Below are 20,422 nucleotides of genomic sequence, written 5' to 3'. Positions count from 1 at the left end.
CTATGCATTCCGACAGTATAATAGTCCTTAATGGACTTTATTCATCAGATTTTATTGATGGATCTTTTAATTGACAGGCGATCACTACACATAATACTACATGTGTACCCCAATCATTGTAAGTACTTAATTTATGATTCATGCTGCAGCATTCCATAGTAGTCTCCTATATCTAACCACATCTGTGCAGGAAATGCGGTCACATTTGGGGAGCTTTTCCTTTGCTATGAAGTTTTAATTATAAAAGAATATTGTTATGCTTTTTGCAATGAACAAAGAAATTAATAAACTTTCTTTTACATAATTGTACTTTAAAACAACATATGGTTCATTATTGAGGAAATCTGGTCTATTTTCATGGTCAAAACATGAAATAAACAAGTTTGCTTTTCTGTTTTTTCTGTTTGGAGACCAAGGCAACCTAATCAAATAAGGGTACATTTAATGTCATTACAGTAATATGAAATGGACCAAAACAGAACAGTCCTGGTACATCAAGATTAATCGTTCTTTCTATCAATTTGTTATACCTAACTAGGGAAACAATCCAACTGGTTTAAGAAGGACCTGTAGATTATTGATGCGATATGTTGTATTATAAATATAAAATGGTGTTTGGAAAGATATCTGAAAAGATTGTCAGCGTGAAGCACAGCACATGGTGCACACAACGAAATGTGTCCTCTGCTTTTAACCATCTCCCTTAGTGAGCAGTGGGCAGCCATGACAGGCGCCTGGGGAGCAGTGTGTGGGGACTGCATCTTGGCGGTTCGGGATTTGAATTACGGGTCCGCTTCCTTACCCACTGGGCCACCACTGCCTCAAAATACAAACACACGCCCAACATGGATAAGAAGCGCTGATCAGTGTACCAGAAAGGCTTTTCTCCTTGGCTGTGGAGGCCTGTCATTTGTTTACAGCCCGAGTTGGACGTCTCCTCGATCTTTGACTCACCGCTCCTCTGCAGTGAGTGTGACTAAGTATCTGGCAGGATACTTTAGTCACAAGGCCGGGAAGCGCCTCAGTCCCGAACAGAGACAAAACATGTCTGTGACGCTTCACAGCTGACAGCAGAGCCCTGCCCAGGGCTCTATGGATTTAGAATCTATCGTCCGTGATCATCTGCCATTATTTTTGTAGAAACAAGTAGCAGCAGTTGAAAAAAAGAAGCGTTAATCTTCTCCTAGACAATCTGACAATATCCTGTCCTCGGCCTTCCAGACATAATTAGTTAATTCACTATAGACTCACCAAAGACACACTGTTCCATACTCATGTGACTGATAATACCAGACACCCACCCTGCACTGAGCTAAGCCATTCCCACGATTTCGTCCTGGAAGCCCTGTGTTCGCTTTGCTCAGCTGCTACTTGGAAATTCCACTGCTTGGCTGCAGCTACTACAGGAAGAAGCAGAGAGAGGGGTATTTGCAAGAGTTGAGTTGTGATGAATTCTGTATCAGTGTGGCTTTTGTCAGACAGAAAGCCATGCTGTTCCTGGCTCTGGCAACATGCCTGAGCTTTCCCTGGACATCCGGGAGAGTAACATTTTCTCAGGCAACATGGAATACATGGTTTGCCTATAATGTTTGCCCTGCTCTGCTTTTGAACACACACATGCAAATTTTAAAGCCAAGGTCCTAAAAAGCTTTCACACAGTTGCATATTTACATTATATTAATAATCAAAATCTAAAATATACACTGCTTGTCCAAAAAGAAGTCAGCACCTGGATTTAACAAAGGAACAAAGGAAATATGTAATTGGATTACATTAACAAAGGAAATATGTAATTGGATTACATTTTGGACAATTCCTGCATGGGTCATGAGCCTGAGAAAATCTCTAAAATTTACAGTAACTGGACGGAAAAAATATTGTTACATTGCAGAAGCACAATGAATGCAGCTTTTTTCTTTTTAGAGACTAGCAGTGAAAACCTTAAAATATGTTTATCTGCCCCTTTTAGGTCCACTCATCCATGCATCATATATTTCTTTCAGTTCTAAATCTACAGTGGCTCTAGTCCAGCCCAGCTTATTTCTGCAATTTGCTTGTTTTCCTGTGTGTCCAGTTCTTCTTTTCTCATCACGTTGGTCCAGTAGCACCTGCAGCTGTGCTCTCGGCCTTGTTGGTCAGTTGGTTGGAATCCTGGCCCAATTTACTGCTCCACAAATGTAGCTTCTTCCTTTGTTCCTCTTGTCACTCTTTATTATGTGCTTCTCTTCCCCGCTGGCTTTTTCCTGTGCTTTTCTTTTGGCCCCTACGTCTCCTGCTCAGCTGCCCTGGTTCCCATTTCCATTTTTCCCCTTACTGTATGCCACAGTTTACCCAGAACTTCCTCACAAGATTGGTCTTGGATAAAGCAATTCATGGGTTACAAGAGGACAACAATTTCTAATCTAAAAGTTAATAAATAACTGGCAATCATTGAACACAGAATACGACAGAGGTGAGTGTCAGTCACAGGACATGATGTCACAGTATGCTTTGGTTTATCATTGTATTTCATTATTCTATTCCTGCAGGCCCCTGTGTAGCTTGTATTATTCTAGCCTGACGCATGCTTCATTTGGTTGTTAATATCACCTGATTCAAATGAAGCGAAAACACTCTAGGCAGCTCGAGCAAGACTGAGAATCTCTGTTATAACACTCATCCTGTCAGATGCTAAAATTCACACATCAGATAACTGGTACTTCACCTCTCCAGCAACACTGCTTCTATTCAGTCTGTTAACAAAGAGTGTTCACAACGTTGTTGCGATCCTGTTTTCCTGTCATTGCTGAAATTGGATTACTTCCCATAACCAGTTCAGCACAACCACCACCATCCACTCCGTCTTAACGTGGGTTCACAAAGAACGTTCCTGCTGCTGCTTTTGCATGCACACTCATTTCAACCCAGGCAGTTTGGAAGTGACTGAGTTTTTTTTTTTTTTTGCATGGAGGCTCTCAAACACACCTCTTAACCATTAAACCAATAAAAAAACACTATGTAAGTCTATTAAGTTCACCTTTCTCCTTCTGGCAGTCCTTGCCACCTCCAAATGGGCTATCGGCTCACACTAAGCATCCCATATATCATTTGGGGCCACCCACGCATTAAATAAGATTTGACTGAACCTCAAATTTAAAAAACACAAGCAACATTATGTCATTATTTTCAATTAGCCAGTATGGCAAGCATTCACTGTTGTGAACTGTAGTGAAAACAAGTCTTTAGCACTTGCCAGGACCAAGTGACCCCTGGTGTAATTGTTTTGTTCTTGCATTATTGCATCATAATAGCCTCCTTGTTGCATGGATTCATCTTAACTGGCTGATTAACTGTTTTGGTTTTTGGTCTCATTTCCTGGATGCATTTGTCCATCCAGCTGTTGGTGGCCATTACTTAGTGACAGGAAAAGGCTCCAACAGACCTGGAACCAGCTGTCTCCATCGAGTCTCTGGAATCTTCTGTCCAGTGAGTTTCCCTTTTTTCTTTTTTTTTTGACCTGATTAGTTTAGACAGGCAATGGAATTCATTTTAAACTAAATATTGTGATTGTTATTGAATATGGTTTAGGAATATGAGAAGATTTTTTTTTTAGTGTTGAAATATAGACATATATATAGTTTTAAGTTTTGATTAACAATTATGCTTTTCTATTCCTTACAATATTATTCATCATTATTCTTGGTGTTAGCAAACAATTTCTGGAAAAGGTTCCTCAGGATATATAATTTTGCCCGTTTTTGTGACTGATCAAATTATTTCTAAATCATAGAACACAAAAAGGTAAGTGTTGTGACAGAAGTTAATAACAGTAATACACATATATGACAACAAAAAAATCTCTTGAATGTAAACCACGTCAGAGAAGTTATAAATTATTGGAGACAAGACACCATGTATCTGTCTGCCTAGTTTTAAAGCAATAAAGCAAAGACATGCTAGATTTTCTAAAAAGCAACAAAGGGTTGATGATTAAAATTGTGTTGCTGATGCACTGTGACCTTGTGACCACTATGACGCAAACGTGTTGATAATGTGCAAAATGTTGGAAAACCCTGAACATGCAAAATGCTCAGGGACATTACCGGTCTGCATAAACACAGTCCAAAACACACTTCCTGTGTGCATTCCTCTGTCTGACACTAATCTCTCTGCTGAACCGGAGCAGACACCGGGAACAAGGAACAGGCCTTATTCGGAGGAGAAAGCGGGAGAGATTCTGTTCCCTTGGCAACAGCACTGGCTCACTGCCCAGACTGAGCTCAGCAGTGGAGGCTCTGCCATTCTCTTGGGTGGCGACCCTGAAGGGCAATGTCCCCATGGGGGACACAAGTAGCCTCAGAACGATTTCCGGCTGATTCCCAAAGTGGAAAAGTCATTACATCTTTAGGTTTGGGGGTGGATGCAAATAATATTTGTTTGTAAAACTTCTACATTAACAATTAAGTGCCTATTTTTATTCCTTGATGCTAGATATACTGATTATTAAGCAATGTCAAATAAATATTATTTAACATGCCATTCTCTGAAGTTCTTAGTTTGCTTTTTAGCTGAATGTTTGCTGCGTGTGGTAGTCTACATAAGTCACCCACCCCCCACAAAAGGAATGTCCAAACAAGCCTCCATGCTGTGCAAAGATCATTTTTAGTCCTGACAGTCCAGAAAATTCCTGGAGGAACAGTTGACTACCAGTCTGTGTAACTATTGTGTGACTTTTCTTATGGAGGTGTACTTCAAAGCAGAGACGGTCCAGAAACAGGATACCCTAAAAAACAGGAAGATGGAAAAAATGCATGCCATTTGCTCATCCTGTTTTTGACCCAGAGATATTTGGACATTGGTCGTCTTAAGGCTCATGTTTCCATGTATGTCTCCAATTTCCTCACACACACAGGATATAGCCTGGCAGGGAATTTCCAACATATGGAAAGAACATAGATGAGGCCAAGCAGGATTTGTAGCGAAATGAAGGATGTACCAAAGCTTCTGAATATTGATATGAGATGTATATTCTATATTCAGAATACTGGACCATCTACATTGATTAGCCTTAACATAATCACAGGCCAAGTGAAAAACACTGGTTATCTTGCACAACAGATCCTGGCAGTAGATCGGATGTATTACGCAACAATGAAATATTTTGACAGCTAGGTCTTGAAAGCAGAAAAAAAAATTAACCAGAGTAATTTGAACAGCCTAGACATGGGCCATATTGTGATGTCCAGACAACTGTGTCATTGACATCTCATCTACGTATTTCTACGTCTGACATCTATGTGTCTCTGGTCTGCAATGGTCATGACCAAAGGGGGTCCAAAGAAGGAGAGCCCGTAGGATGCTTTGAGACACGTAGCACACAGTGACACAACAAAACGTGTCCTCTGCTTTTAACCATCACCCTTGGTGAGCAGTGGGCAGCCATGAAAGGCGCCCGGGAGCAGTGTGTGGGGACGGTACTATGCTCAATGGCACCTTGGCGGTTCAGGATTTGAACCGACAACCAAGAATTACAGAGTGAGACATTGCACATATGTTGCACATAATAAATTTTCCCTTTTTTTTTTTATTATGTTCACTTAACTTTTTTTCCTCAATGGTATACATACAGAGAAAATTTGTTTTTCTTATTACCAGAACATACCTGTTTCTGTGTACCAGAATGTACCTGTCTGCCCAAAACAGAAGTGTTCCATTTATTAATATTTTATTTGTCTTCTTTCAATGTTGTTTTTAATAAAAATAACAAAAATGATAAAAAAAATGGTGGAAAGTTTTTCAATTTCCAGCGAGTGAAAGGGTTCAGCTTTTTCCATAAATTTCATTGCACTGGCACTGCTGACATTACTAGTTTTTGCAGACATCAGCTTAACTGGTGCCTAATGCAGGCAATCAAATATCCTGGCATTCCACCCCAACCCATTTATGGCTGAAGGTCTCTTTCAGTCACAGCAGAGGGAGAACAAAAGCAGCTCTCAATCATTATATCTGCTCTTGCTGTGCCCGCTTGCAGTTCACTGCTGTGTCATGGGGATAGTTGTGGGTCCTCCATTCTGCCAGCTATGAGGAAAACACATAAATAATACATCAGCACTTTACCTTTGACCCTACTGATGGCATTTTATCCCAAGTAATAAAAAAAATCAGGAAATGAAAGAGATGTGGGAGATGAGGAAATGACTGATGACAAATGGAAAGCTAAAACTAAATGGATTTAATTGGTTTTACTGTCCAATGTTAACAATTAGACCCTCCCAAATTCTAACAACAGTTCTTGGGTGAAGGAAGTAGACCCCTTGGATTCTATAGTGTCCCTTAAAAAAAGCAATTAGTTGTAATTACTAGTTACTTCTTTCAAAAATAAACTGAGTTAGTAAATGAGTTATAGCATTCTAAAAGTAACTATTTACCAGAGTACCTAACTTAAAAATGTTCTAATGTCAAAAATGTGGATGCATGGCCCTGTCTCCTCCTCCAGTTTTGATGACGCATGAGACAATGAGAGGAGCTTCATCAGATTTGAATTACTTGTTACCAAAGTGAAAGTGAAGTGATTGTCATTGTGAAACACTGCAGCACACGGTGACACAACGAAATGTATCCTCTGCTTTTAACCATCCCCCTTGGTAAGCAGTGGGCAGCCATGACAGGCACCCGGGGAGAAGTGTGTGAAGACGGTGCTTTGCTCAGTGGCACCTCAGTGGAGCAGGATTTGAACCAGCAACCTTCAGATTATGGGCATAATTTACAGTATGCCCTGGTTCCAGGGCATAATGTAGATTTAACATATACATTCTTACCTTTAATTTCAACAAGTGATAACGTCTGTTTCCACAATAAAACATGCTACTTTTAACATGGCATTGCTGTGTCTCTCCTGCATGTGCATGTTTGAGGAAACGCCCGCCCACCTCTGGTTTGTTTTAATTTTAGCCAATCACCACCACTTCTCGTCCCTCACCAAAGAAAAGAAAAAAGCTTTGCTGCTCCTGTGGCTGATTGGATGAAAACAGGTTATTTACAGTAACGCGTCACATATTATTGTCAGTATTGGAAATTGCTATATAACAATGCCAAAAGTACTTGGTTAGGTTAGGACTGAAAAGGTTAACTGGAAAAAAAACATTATTCCTATTACAGCCTTTGACTGATCTGCAAGTGTAGAAAACTGAATGTACAATGAGTTCACCAATAGAACCTGGCAAATACCACTCAACCATGCTTTCATCATGCTTGCAATCAGATGTTTTCAGTTCAGATGCTGTAACAGGATATGATTTACCATGAAGTCACAGTCTTTTAAACCTTTCTTAATCCGAGGGCTTCAGCAGAACATCAGAGTGCCATTCTGTTCCATCCCTTATGTTTCTAGTCTATCCCAAATCTAAAGGGGATATTGTCATCCTAAAACTACAAAGCTGGGAACTGGCTGACCCGAGCTGTTTTACAAGGCTCTGCAGCTGTCATCGGCACAAATGCGGAGCACTTCCGCCAAAGCCTGGCTTTGAAATTTGCTTTCCGGAAGACTGTGTCTTTAGCATGGCAGGAAACAAAAGAGACGATCTAAATAGGCATCACTGTTCTTTTTTAAATATTATAATGGAGAGTCATAGAGAGGCCATTGAAAAGACTGAAATGCCATATACATTAAGAGAGAGATGCTTCTGTTCAGTTCTATTAACATATTAAGGGTAGATTCATGCTAGATTCTTCATATGCAGAAAAGCACAACTAACACATTAATTGAATATTTATTCTGCCAGTTGGTCGCTTGTGCTCACTGTGTGTCCAGTGGCATGCAATGCTCACGTCAGCAAAACTCCAAGTACAGATTGAGTACAGATTGATTACTGTTGAGGTCATTCTTAAAAACCAGGAGAGTATGCTCCTGTCTGTGATGAACAGTATATGACAATAAACTGGGCACTAAATCTAAACCACCTATGATGCTCCTTTTATGAACAAAATATTAATAAGAATACTTACGGTATGTCCTGTATGTGAATGACAGTGGCATATTAGCATACCCAACCAGTCAGACACAAAATACTCCACCCAATACATCAGTGTCTGTGAGACAGAAATGCTGGGTGAATGAGGTCTGTCTCTCATACTTGAACGTGTGCAAGGACAGCGCCACTACGTCTCTCCACAGGCATCCTGGTGTCATCAGCACTTGTGTGTCACACTGAGGGCCGTGCCTTGCTCGTGTGTCCCAGCCCTGGCTTAGTTGGATCCAGAGACCCACAAGAGGTGTCTGCTGGACTGACTCATGGCCAGAAAAACAATGACTGGTTTTACAGCAGGTTGCAAATGTGAAAGATGACACGATGCCCGGCACGTTAAAGTACCAGCACAGTAAGTAAGCAGAAAATGCATTTGCTATGTTATGGGGTGATATCAATCATTTCTAAATATTGTATACAATGTCTGAACTGTTAGGAGTCCATCTGCTGAGTCAGCTACATGCAGGAAGCCAGTGTGGGGTTGAAAACATACTGATAAGGTCCCTGATGGACCATGTTTAAAGAGTGCAATAAATATTTCAACGAATCTATGATTTGGTACTTGGCTGTACCCTGCTATCCACTCATCGCCACTTCCCACTTCTCCATCTCTCACCCACACTCACACATATGAATGTTTTTCTTACTGTATTTGTTCAAGCACCTGTAGCATTTGGAGGCTTTCCTACAAGGCCTGAGCAGTGTCAGCACTCCCTGGCCTGCTTGGTTGTGTGCCAGTCACTGGTCATGATATTACTGGCATGGTATGCGGTACACTGTGTTCCTGAGCCCCTAGGGAGTTATTATTGGACTGTTTTATGGCAGGAGCCAGCACACCGGTGCATGTAGGCTAGACAATGGCACACTCCATGGGCCATTCCTGCCTAGAGAATGGACGGATGTGTGGAATAGAGTCTACAGACAAGGGCTGGGGGCTTTTTTTGGTTTTAGGAAACTACACATCATAATGGCAAAATACTTAAATAACCAATGTGGCCAAAGATTCATTTCCAAAGTAGAGGGTATATAGCTTTGATACATTTATTCTCTTATGTAACCTCTAGGAGTCCTTGTTAGTACCAATCCCCATCAGTTTAGAGTGACCAAAAGGAGAAAAAAATTAACTTCAGGGGGTGGGGTGAAACACCACCGTTATTTAGTTATTATAGTCATTCTCTTCATTTGTGCCTTTTTTTACTGTTCTGTCCTATATGACAGCATTTCATTTTAAGGCAGTCATGGGGGTCCAATTCTAAGTGTTAATGGGCATTGGGTGTATTTTTCAGGTAGCACCGGAGGCAGGATGTAATTTACATAAATTACATTGTATTGACCAACATAACATCAGTAGCATCATGTTACATTTGTGTATAGAAATATCATTTCAAAATATTCCTCAACAGATTAATTACAAGACAGAGTAACACAAGACAGACTTATGTAACAGCTTGCCGCTGGCTGGTGCTCAAAAGACCAAGTCGACCGTGAAAACATGCAGGAAAGAGTTCACTGGCAATTTGTCAAGTAATTAGCATGTTTGTCATGATACACTGACTGCAGGCACAGTGACAGGTCATCTGGCCAGAGTTCAAACTTCCGTCATTGTACAGCAGACGCTGCACGGAGCTGAATTACGTGGCCCTCATTCAAACGCAACCACAAACACTAACCACAGACTAGGTGAATTAAAACTGACAGCAGTATTTGCCTTTAGGTGTGTGATTTGATGAACACGCTAATATATCTACATTGTCCAATGTTATGAATAGAAGTCTGCACAACTTATATGTAGTTTGAATTGTAAAGCAAATACTTTCCTGCTTTATCATATTCTGTTAAAAGTGCATTGCTTCAGTTTTAGCTCAATCGTATCAGAGGTCATGAACTGTGTGAAAAACATTTTCTTTGAAATATGACTTTTATCATCTAAAGTACAACACTGGACAACTATACCTGTCCTTTTAAATAAATTCATTTGGAATGTTTGAGAGAAAAAGTGATCTGCCAGTAAAATTCATTATGCTGGCCAATGTAGAACTAGTTTTTGTAGAAATTCTCTTGTTTTCTTCATTGAAGCATTTTGTTGTAGAGAATTTATTTATTTTATTTATTTATTTTTGTGTTATCTTGACATAAGTCTAGTGTCCATACCTTTAGTTATCTGTAATGCATTGCTCTTTGTAAGTACTTTAGGGTAACAGTTTTTCTGTTCTAATACAGAATTGCTTCTACAGATAGCTCTTGGACCATGTCAACGTTCTCACAATCAAAACCTCCCTGTCTGTATTAGATCACATGCAACTGACAGATAACTATGCATACAGATGGTGAGAGCATGCACGCACGCACACGCACGCACACACACACACACACAAACATACACAGACGCACACATGCTGCCTTGTTTTCCATCTGAATGGCACCTATTTCCTACTCAGGGGGGATAGGCTTAGTTCACCCCCACCCCCTCTTCAAAGCACACATACAGAGGCACATGCAAGCCACCCTCTGTTGCTGGGGCACATTGAAAACCCTGGGGTGTGTTACTGGCACAGCTAATTAATAGCAGACGTATTTGGGTCAGTGCTGTCAGAACGATCAGAATACTTCTGATGCTCTGAGGTGAAAATGATTTTCTCTCCGGCCTGAGTAGCTGGCACTCAGGTGCTAACAGCCCTTTCTAGTATTTGCAATGTTTCAGAATTTTCCCTGAAACAGAAAAATGCCGTAAAAAAAATTGTGCTGTCTCTGTTGACACCGGTCCAGGACATAAGATCAGTACAAATTGTGTGAAATACAAAACAAGAAACGTTTTGGGAATGCGTTGCATACGAGACAGACCTGAGCAAATCTCTGAATGGATGCAGAGAAAAATGTGCCGTGAACCATGGGAGAAGCTCATCCATGACTAATAGGCAAATGTAGGGCAGGCAAACCTACACCAGCTGAGTAGAACAATCCCACTGAGCTGAGGGAACGTCTTGCTGACATTTCTGTGTATTTCTCTGTAAGTATATGTTCACTGGGAAGAGAACATGTATGCAATGCAACAAATAATTGTTATAACGCAATATAATATGATTTAATAGGCATTTGACACATTAACCTCCTTGTAAATAGCAAAGGTTTTATCTTAGCACTGCTTTGCTATGCCCTTCAGCCCATTGACTGAATATAGACTGCTTTCAACTTCTAAATAACTATACCCGAAAGCATCTATTATAACTGAACATGAGAAATTTTTATTTAAACATGGTGGTGTAGTCCATGTCGTTGGTGAATGATGAATTAGCCGAAATCTTCAGTGCCACTCAGTCACACTCATATAATGGCAGGAAGTTACAGCCACTGGTAGCGTGAAGAGATGGTTTTAGGTCTTCTGACTAATGGCGCACATATACTGACGATATATATGTGTAGACCATATAGCTGATAATTTTCAGTTATCAACCATTCAGGGATGGTTATGTCCAAATATGTCTCTTGGCAAACACCCCCAGGAGTTTTGAAATGTTTAATGCATCACAGTGTAAAGGTCACTTCCACAAATGTTCAATGTTTTCCAGAGGAAAGGTAGCCCCCTCCTGCTAAGCATGGTGGGTGAGGGAAAAGAATGAACATGAAGGTTACAGTGGATCACTGCTAGTTCTTCATTGTGTCTTTTTCCTCACATGCTATTAAGTCCACGGCCAGGTGGTTCCTTCTCCACAGCACTGACACACAAGTGTCTGAAGTATGCCTGGGCAGCCATTCTTTGTCTCCTTCCAAATAAGGCAGTGGATAAGGCAGTGGGGGAGGGGACTGAAAACAGACCACCAGCTACGTAAGTATTTGTCCTGGTCTTCCATTGTTACTCAGTTACATAAATTTAAATAGGGTCTGAGGACTGTACTGTATTCTGGGAGATGGATCCGTGGAATGTTAAGATCAATGTAGGCCAGTGCTATAAAGCTGTCCTCCTCACAAGAGAGGGAAAAGAAAGGCAGGACTCCTTCATTACTTTAATTGGCCCCCTTTAAACCCCGTTTTTCCTCTCATTGTACGCTCGTAAGTTTTCCTTGACATTTTCAGTATCAGAGACAGAGAGAAAATGCTAGTGCCTCACTGTGCAGGCTCACCGAGATGAGGCAATGTTGAGGCAAAAGTACACACTGTTCTTTTCGCTCAGGAAGAGTCCAGCCAGAGCCAGGATGCTGTTCATTTTTCACCTCTGTGAGGTACTGCTCAGCTTGTGCAAGGATCTTATTTTAATAATCAATCTGATAATAATTACTATTCTGTTTGGCACAAATAAAGCTCAGGTTCACACAGGTACTTTGGAAAACATGCATTTGTTCATGACGCTTTTTAAAGACTGTGAGAGTGCATAGTCCTTTACTGAATGCAGACTCTTTACATTCTCGGAAAACAAACAGAAACCATGCCCCCACCGCCCCCCTTGTGAGTCATTCATTAGCTGAGTGACCTCAGCGTGAAAACGTGGCCTCCGCTCAGCAAAGCAGAGACTGCTTAGACCAGGGCTGAGACCACAGCCCTGGCCTGGGTGAGACTGAACGGAGGGGTTGGGAAGAGGGCAGAGGAAAGATCAGGCCATTAATCACCTTCTAAGCAAGGGTCGTGGTGTGCCTTGCCTGTTTCTGCTCCAGCAGTAGGAGGGATGTTTGAGTACAGGTACAGAAGCAGATCTACTCGCGTGTGCAAATACACTTGCAAAAGTCAAATTTGAGTCTAAACTAATCCAAGATCCAAACGTACCAATTCACTCTGGATTCACATGGACATGAGCGCATGCTGTCACAATTTTCCATGATTTGGCATTTATCAGACGCCCTTATCCAGAGCGATTTACAATCAGTAGTTACAGGGACAGTCCCCCTCGAGCAACTTAGGGTTAAGTGTCTTGCTCAGGGACACAATGGCAGTAAGCGAGATTTGAATCTGGGTCTTCTGGTTCATAGGCGAGTGTGTTACCCACAAGGTACTACCACCCTTGATCATTTTTACCTTTCTGAGCATTTCAGATCCCTTTCTTTGGAGCTGGAAAATAACAGTAAACAACAAAGGTTCACACAAGGTAGCCACATGTACCACTGTTACAAGTTCTAAAGAGTCACATGAAAGCTCTCTGGAGGTTCCTCTCTTTAAAACTTAAACAACCTTGTTGATATTGAACATGGCCCAGCGCCTTGTTAAGACCAAATCTTTTTAATTGACACGAACGTTGAGGATGTAGCAGTGAAGAGCAATTTCCTATCATTCATTGGGCTATTGATTATGTGCCTTGACCTCCATCATGTCTTGGAGAGTGAATGTTTTGATACTCAAACCGGTGTCCTACCCTTTTAAGTTTACATTTATGGCATTTTTTAGACGTCCTTATTCAGATTGCCTTACAATCAGTAGTTACAGGGACGGTTCCTCTGCAGCAACTCAGGGTAAAGTGTCTTAAAGTGGGGTTTGAAACTGTGACTTGTGGTTGTGGTAGAACAAATTCATATTTGAGTGCTGATTCTATTCATAGATTTTATTCTATTCATAGATATTACTCTCTTACCATTAATTTAAGTAATTCATTAGACACCAGAAAGCTGCTGAGTGGGAAGACATGCCTATAAGTACTTTGGCTCTATACAAAACCCACCACCTGCAGATAACCACTAGCATAACAAAAGGCCCTTCGCACCCTTTGCACTCCTGCTATCCAAAAGGTGCTACAGGATTGTTTATTCTTGTACGTCTAGACAGCTGCTTTCCCAGGGCCATCATCCTCACCATGCATCGCTGTGTGAACTGCGGTTCTGTCATTAACATCAAAGTTACCTTCTGTCATCACTGAGCCCACCCATTAGCATGAGTCCTGGCCTATTTGATCATATGTGGACATCTCTCAAGTACACCAATTCAGACTTGCCATTAGAATGCATCTCCAGTGAGCACTTGGTGATCAGTTCTTACCCTCCCCCTCATACATCATTTTCATCTGCCAAATTTGTTTCTAACAGATGGAAGGCAGCAAAGCTCTACCCATGTTTAGTCTGCCAGAAATTAGAATCAGAATCAGAAAATTGTATTAATCCCGGAGGAAAAAATAAAGAATTTAGCCTTTTGTTGTCACTACAATTTAATTGGATGCAATGTGGGGTGACTTGAGTTCTTACTTACACAAAGGAGGCTAGTCATTATTTTTGACTGGATCACTGTGCACTTGAGATTGGACACTAATGCCAGGACTGAAAAGCGTTATCACAGGTTATTTATGTGGAATAATGTGAAAGGAAAATGTTCTGTTCTGTAGAGAAGGGGTTGTGACATCTGCCTGGGTGAGGTAGATATGGATTAGTGGGCCTGCTAAGCAATAGTGTGTCAGTTTTAACCAAACTGGCTCTCTGTGGAATATAACATCAAACTGATGGTTCATCAACAATGACATCATGGCCACATTGTCACATTTTGTCCCTCACAGTTTGACTGTCTGCATGAGGCCACCTAGCTGTGATTATGAAATGTCAAGGGACAACTCACCAGCCTGATACATTGTGTGGTACAAGTATGTTGTGCGAAATTTGATCTCATATCCCTGTATGTCTCTTGAAGCACAGTATTTGCACAGATTTATTTTAGCCACTTCTGGTGTTCTTCCAGCTTTTTGTGATTTAGGGTGGAAAGAGACTAAAGGAAGCTTTTCTTTGTTGCTAGACTTCCATCCCAGGGGGCGGCAGCCAGTATCCTGTCTTTGTTCAGGCTGAGATATGTTTTTTAACATGGTGGGGTTTATTTGGCTACTAAAGTGGATGATGAAACTGCTCAGTAAACAAACTGACCTGTCTGACCTGTATGAGTAACTCATGGTCATGCAGAGTTCTAGCTGTGCATTGCTTTGGGGAATTCCTGTTTTTGGGGGGCATCTGTATGCATTGCAGAATTAGCATACATTCATTTATTCTAATGATGTCTCAGGTGTTGGGCTCCATGAGCCTTTATGCTCCTTATCCCAGATTCCTTGTTGATAACTGAGGACACCGTACACCAAAATGTGGTCTTGAGATGATGATGGTACATATTTTTTTTGCTTTTAGTATAATTTGAATGTGAATTTTTAAGACTCAAGTCAACATACATTTGTTCTTGGAGGTTAATTTTCTTTTATGTGTCCTCAGTCAGAAGCTCAACTGCATGAATTAACATAGCACTGTAGCTCCAGAGGTAACGGGTCATTAGTGCTTATAACATACCGCCACGAACGGAATGTACTCAATGTCTGGAGGAGTTCTTGCCTCTTTAATGCTGCCTGCTTGCTTGGACGCTTATGTAATCTGCGTCTTATGTTGTTGAATCACTCAGTCGAAGCCAAATGGAACATATATGGCATATGAATCAATGGAAGACCTGGAATTTTGATTGACAGTATGTTGCAATAATAATATTCCCCCTTAGTACTTTGTTTAGTCACAGTTGTCACACCAAAATTTGAACACCAATATTTTGGTCACATCTGAATTCATTACATTTGGTGTGCTGGTGGCTTTTAAGAAAAATCAGTTTAGTTTACCTTAAACAGACAGTTGCTACAATTCAGTTGCCTTTGAGATGGCACTTGTTCTAAACCATGTTCTATCTATACTGATTGCACGGATAGCAAAATTCATTGATGATAAAATATTCTATTACGTTATTAACTCATTCAACAGAGCAGCCATCTTTGATGTGAGGCTAGGGTTGATGAGACTCTTCCTGATTTGGAAATCTGACTTATGGGGCAATTACGTTTTCAATTTCTAATTTGGAAGCTAAAATGTTAGGTATGGCTGATGATCAAAAGGTGATTCTGCTTAAAAAATCTGTTTATCCACAATTTCTTTTGAATTCTCACACAAACAGCAAAATTTCCTGTTTTTATTCTCATATTTTACATTGTTATAGATATCTAATTGTATCATTTTTCTTGACAGCTTTTGAGGTCTGCTGTAAATGTACAGTATAGGCGACATACTTCCTAAAATATAGGTCAGCAGCACAGATGGACACAACAGGGATTCAGCATGGCACAGTACCCTACATCATTGTGCCACATCTATCTGTTAATACGAATCTACACAGTGCTCTGTTCTAGTAAAATGAAAATCCTTTACCCCATCATCTCACACGCCACATTTGGATGTCCTCAATTATCATCCGGGAATCTGGGATAAGGAGCTAATGCTCCTAATGACCTATGAAGCGTGTGTATTCTGTTGCTGGATTGTACTGAATTAGCACAAAGAAAACGGGCTATGATTTTTAGGGGTGATTCTAATGTCTGACTGTAGGGAAAGCCCTCAGTACTAAACCACATAGTCACTAAAGCATGAAAACCCATCACCATTTTCCCTTCCTCCACAGAGACCCAGCAGGCCAGCCATTCTTTCATCCCCCGCAGGTCATCCCTTCTGCCATCACAGATTCCTTTTCTCTCTTCCATGCTTTTCTTCTCCTTTATCCCTGGCCTATTTTCCTTCTTCTCAATGTATGGCCGGTGAGGGAAACAGAAGTGTGCTGGCTAGAAGCAGTGGGGTAAGAATAGTCCATCTGCCCCATCTGTACAGGTGAAAGGCCCCCACAAGCACATGGAAGATCCGGAAGGATGCCGCATGCTTTTTGGGGACTGGATGAATGGAACGCATGGATGGTGAGATACATAATAGATCAGTCAACTGGCACTCAGCAACACTAAGTAGGTCAACTATTATTATTTCATTTTTCTCCCTCAACCAATGACAGCTTGCCCAGCAACAAGACATTTACTATGTTTCTCCAGATACAGTTAATGTAAGAGCCATTCTCAGCCATCCACAAATCACCTTTAGCTTTTGCTGTTTAGAAAGAAATAAAGGTTTACAGTCACAAATCTGATTTGGAATAATGGTGCTACAATGTTAACTGCAGGGTATAGGAAGAACAATGATTTAATCTCCAAGAACGAAGTGATTATTTAAATGCTGAGCACAGGCATTAGAAGACTCGATACCTTTTGCTGAGATTGCAGGAATATGGAAGTTAATTTCACTTTGTCTGACATTTATTTCAAGATGAAAGCATTTTTTATGGGGGACACTAATCTTGTGTTTGGGAACTGTTAGTCGTAACACGACTATACTCTGCACTTCAAACAATTCAAAATTCAGATTTTTTAATTAAATGCTATGTTCCATTAGTTTGTCCATATTTACTTATACAAACACTTTTTCAAACAGATTTTTCAAAAGTGGACCATTTTTTTTGTTCCGTTTTGTGAAATGCATTTAAGGAGTCTGGAGTAATCCTACATTTATAAGTCTACTTGTTTCTAAAAGCTCCCCAGCATTTAAACCTTAAGTGCTATATTTGCTAGTTGTGACTGTTATGGTAATAATATTCAGTGTGTGTGCGAGAGATCGCCCAGATGTTTGACCTCAGGCAGATTTCACACAGTGGACTGATTTGCAAGCAGAGTCGCACCAGAGACGTCGTGACATCGCCGAGCTGACATCACAGAATCTGAATTTGCTAATGAGGCCCTGTTAATCTGCCCAGCATGGTGCACGGCCCTCGGATGTAGTGTCTTTCTGACCTCAGATCAGTAGGACTAATTTTTGGACCGTGGCAAGTGAGCTCAACTATCTAAAGTTAAATCCTGGTTTGATATTGGTATGTTTTTAGTCGTTCAAGTAAAGATGTTGTTGTCAGTGAACCTGAATCAGCATCTCTTCCACCAGCAGCATCATGGGAACTTCTCTTAAACGAATATAGTTTTGAGAACAATGGCCATGCAAGGCTGCAGCCCCCTAGCACAATCGGCAAGCGATATGGTGCAAAAAAAAAAATGTTACGTGTGCAGGTCAAGAAAGGATACAGTCGGCAAAGTGGTTGGACAGAAGAATTTTTCTCCACAGTCAACGCGTACGAGTATTTGTAGCGGTTGGATCTGAAAACGATTCTCGGATTAATGGGATAACACACAACCGTGGTCGTTCAAGGTCCACATTATTCACGCGACATTTAATTCAGTGGGAGCGGTCATTTTATACGGCGCTGAAACAGAAAGCGCCCCCCACCCGGCGTTAGGACCCGGCAGACCGCTGCCTTCATCCGAAGACCCCACCCAGGCGAACAAAGCCTGAACCGATAGACGGGTTTTAATGAATAAGTACTGAATGATGAATGCGCTTAATAGAAAAGCTTACTCGATTGGTTTTATTTATTTGAAAAAAAAAAAAAAAAAAAGCAAATGTTAATACAGTCCATACAGTCACCGGGCTTGTGTAAACTTGCACGTCAAACCTGTAACAGACCAGTCAGTTTTCAGATGAATAAAACCTCGGCAGCACAGACTTTAAGACGCATAAAAATAACTCTCAAATAATACACAGCAACTTCAACTCCCTCTTAAACAGCGAAGGTAATCAAATGACACACACAGACAAGCTTTTGGGAGACATTCCGCCGATTTAAGCGCAACCACACATATCTTACAGTGCAATCGTGGCGTTGGTTTTAAAAATATTTATCATATCCATATATTTTTAATTAAATAAGGAAACCGCAGTCCTTAAGGCCGAGCAAAGGGAAACCACGCAGCGATATAATTGAAACGCGAGTGTTGCCAGGTCCACCCCATAAAAATCGCTTTCTTTCTTCGTTAATTGTCCCATTTCTGTTGCCCGATTAACTTTAAAAAGTAGTTTTATTTTTTGGGGTCTATGGTCAAACTCACCATAAACTCATATGCATATACAGGTACGTGTGTGTAGAAGGAGGGTGGGGTGTCGTTTCACAGATCTGGCAACTTAAAGCGACCCTCGAGAAAGAAAGGACGCGTGTAAGCATCTGACAGCTTCCGGGTCACCGACGAATGGCCGAAACAGAAGTCGGCGACCACCTTACAGAAGCCCGCGCCCTCGTCACGCGTGGCGGGGATTCTTTCACAGAGTAAATGTTCGTCGTCGGTCACAATAAATAGCGGACACGTCGAAACGTGACCCGCCGCACGCAACGAACTTCACATGCGGGGGTTGCAAACGACACGGACTGTAGCGAAATAAATACGGACACGTCATTGGAATGCGCGTAGCATTCTCTCTCGTCCACAGATCCCACTTAAAAATGGTGAAAAAGCAGGATCTGAAATGTCGGGGTTGGTTGTGGGTGGGGTGGGGGGGGCTGCGACTGCCCCCCCCCCCCCCTCCCCCTTCTCTCTCTCTCTCTCTCCAGCAGTCCGAGAGCATGCACGGCGTTTCTCGTCCAACAAAAGAACAGTCCTGCCTTCACTTCGGCTGCTGTCAACCGAGGTCACTTGTTCTTTGTTCGAGGTCACCAGGACCCCACTGTCTCCACTCTGCAGCTTGAATGTATTTTGTGGCGGCGGCGGTGGGGATCGGTGTCCACCCCCACACAGTGGTCACTCGGTCACCCCTTTTTTAGGGGGTGCGCGTCCTCTCCCCTCCCAAAACCCCAACAATTCACAAAGGAGACGGCCTCTCGCCGAGCCGTGGACATTTTCTTGGCACGTCGCGTCCGGAGGAGAAGGGGGTCTCGCCCTCAGCGTTTTTTTAAGGGGGGGAAAAGCTCACAGCAGTTTGCAGCAGTTCACGCAGCCACCGGCCGGCCTGGACCTCTTCTGCAGCGCGGCGCGGGTGGCCGTCTCGAACACCTCCCGCACCCCGTCTTTGGTCCTGGCGGAGCACTCCAGGTAGTCGTACGCGCCTATGCGCACGGCCATGGCCCGCCCGTCCTCGGTCTTCACCGGCTCCTGCTTCATCCGGGCCAGCTCGTTGCGCACGTTCTCGTCGTTGCGCAAGTCCTTTTTGTTGGCGACCAGGATGATGGGCACGTTCGGGCAGAAGTGCTTGACCTCGGGCACCCACTTCTCGGGGATGTTCTCCAGCGAGTCCGGGCTGTCCACGGAGAAGCACATGAGGATCACGTCGGTGTCCGGGTAGGACAGGGGCCGCAGGCGGTCGTAGTCTTCCTGCCCTGCCGTGTCCCACAGGGCCAGCTCCACTTGCTTGCTGTCCACCTCGATGTCCGCCACGTAGTTCTCGAAGACCGTGGGCACGTAAACCTCGGGGAACTCGTCCTTGCTGAACACGATGAGCAGACAGGTCTTCCCGCACGCCCCGTCTCCGACCACCACCAGTTTTTTCCGAATAGCGGCCATTTATAATGAAAAGAGGGCTCCAAAGTAGTCGTGAAAACTTGTTCTGCGTGAACAGGTTACAAAGACGCTGCGTGGGAGAACACGCCTCGCATCGAAATCTCGGCGAAATGTGAGCGCAGCTCCTTTTAAAGCGCATCGCTGCGTTCTTAATATAGCCACCCAATGGGATGCGGTGTGGTGAGGTCACATCTGTGCAGCGCTCTTCTGATTGGCCGGAGAATTCCCCCTCCCACTTGGAATAGGAGAG

At 42.3% G+C, this 20,422-nt stretch overlaps 1 protein-coding gene across 1 annotated transcript; it reads right to left on the bottom strand.

Moving 5' to 3' along the window:
• Nucleotides 1–18,249: 18,249 nt before the first annotated feature.
• LOC114797811 (rho-related GTP-binding protein RhoB) lies at nucleotides 18,250–20,295 on the bottom strand. The gene has a single exon (XM_028993006.1). It carries the CDS (start codon nucleotides 20,173–20,175, stop codon nucleotides 19,585–19,587), a length of 591 nt encoding a protein of 196 aa, XP_028848839.1. The 5' UTR covers nucleotides 20,176–20,295; the 3' UTR covers nucleotides 18,250–19,584.
• Nucleotides 20,296–20,422: the final 127 nt, after the last annotated feature.

The sequence above is a fragment of the Denticeps clupeoides genome, chromosome 1 (genome assembly GCF_900700375.1).
Source record: "Denticeps clupeoides chromosome 1, fDenClu1.1, whole genome shotgun sequence".
NCBI lineage: Eukaryota > Metazoa > Chordata > Actinopteri > Clupeiformes > Denticipitidae > Denticeps > Denticeps clupeoides.
The sequence above is the reverse complement of the archived record's forward strand: the minus strand, read 5'-3'. Positions and strand labels throughout refer to the sequence as shown.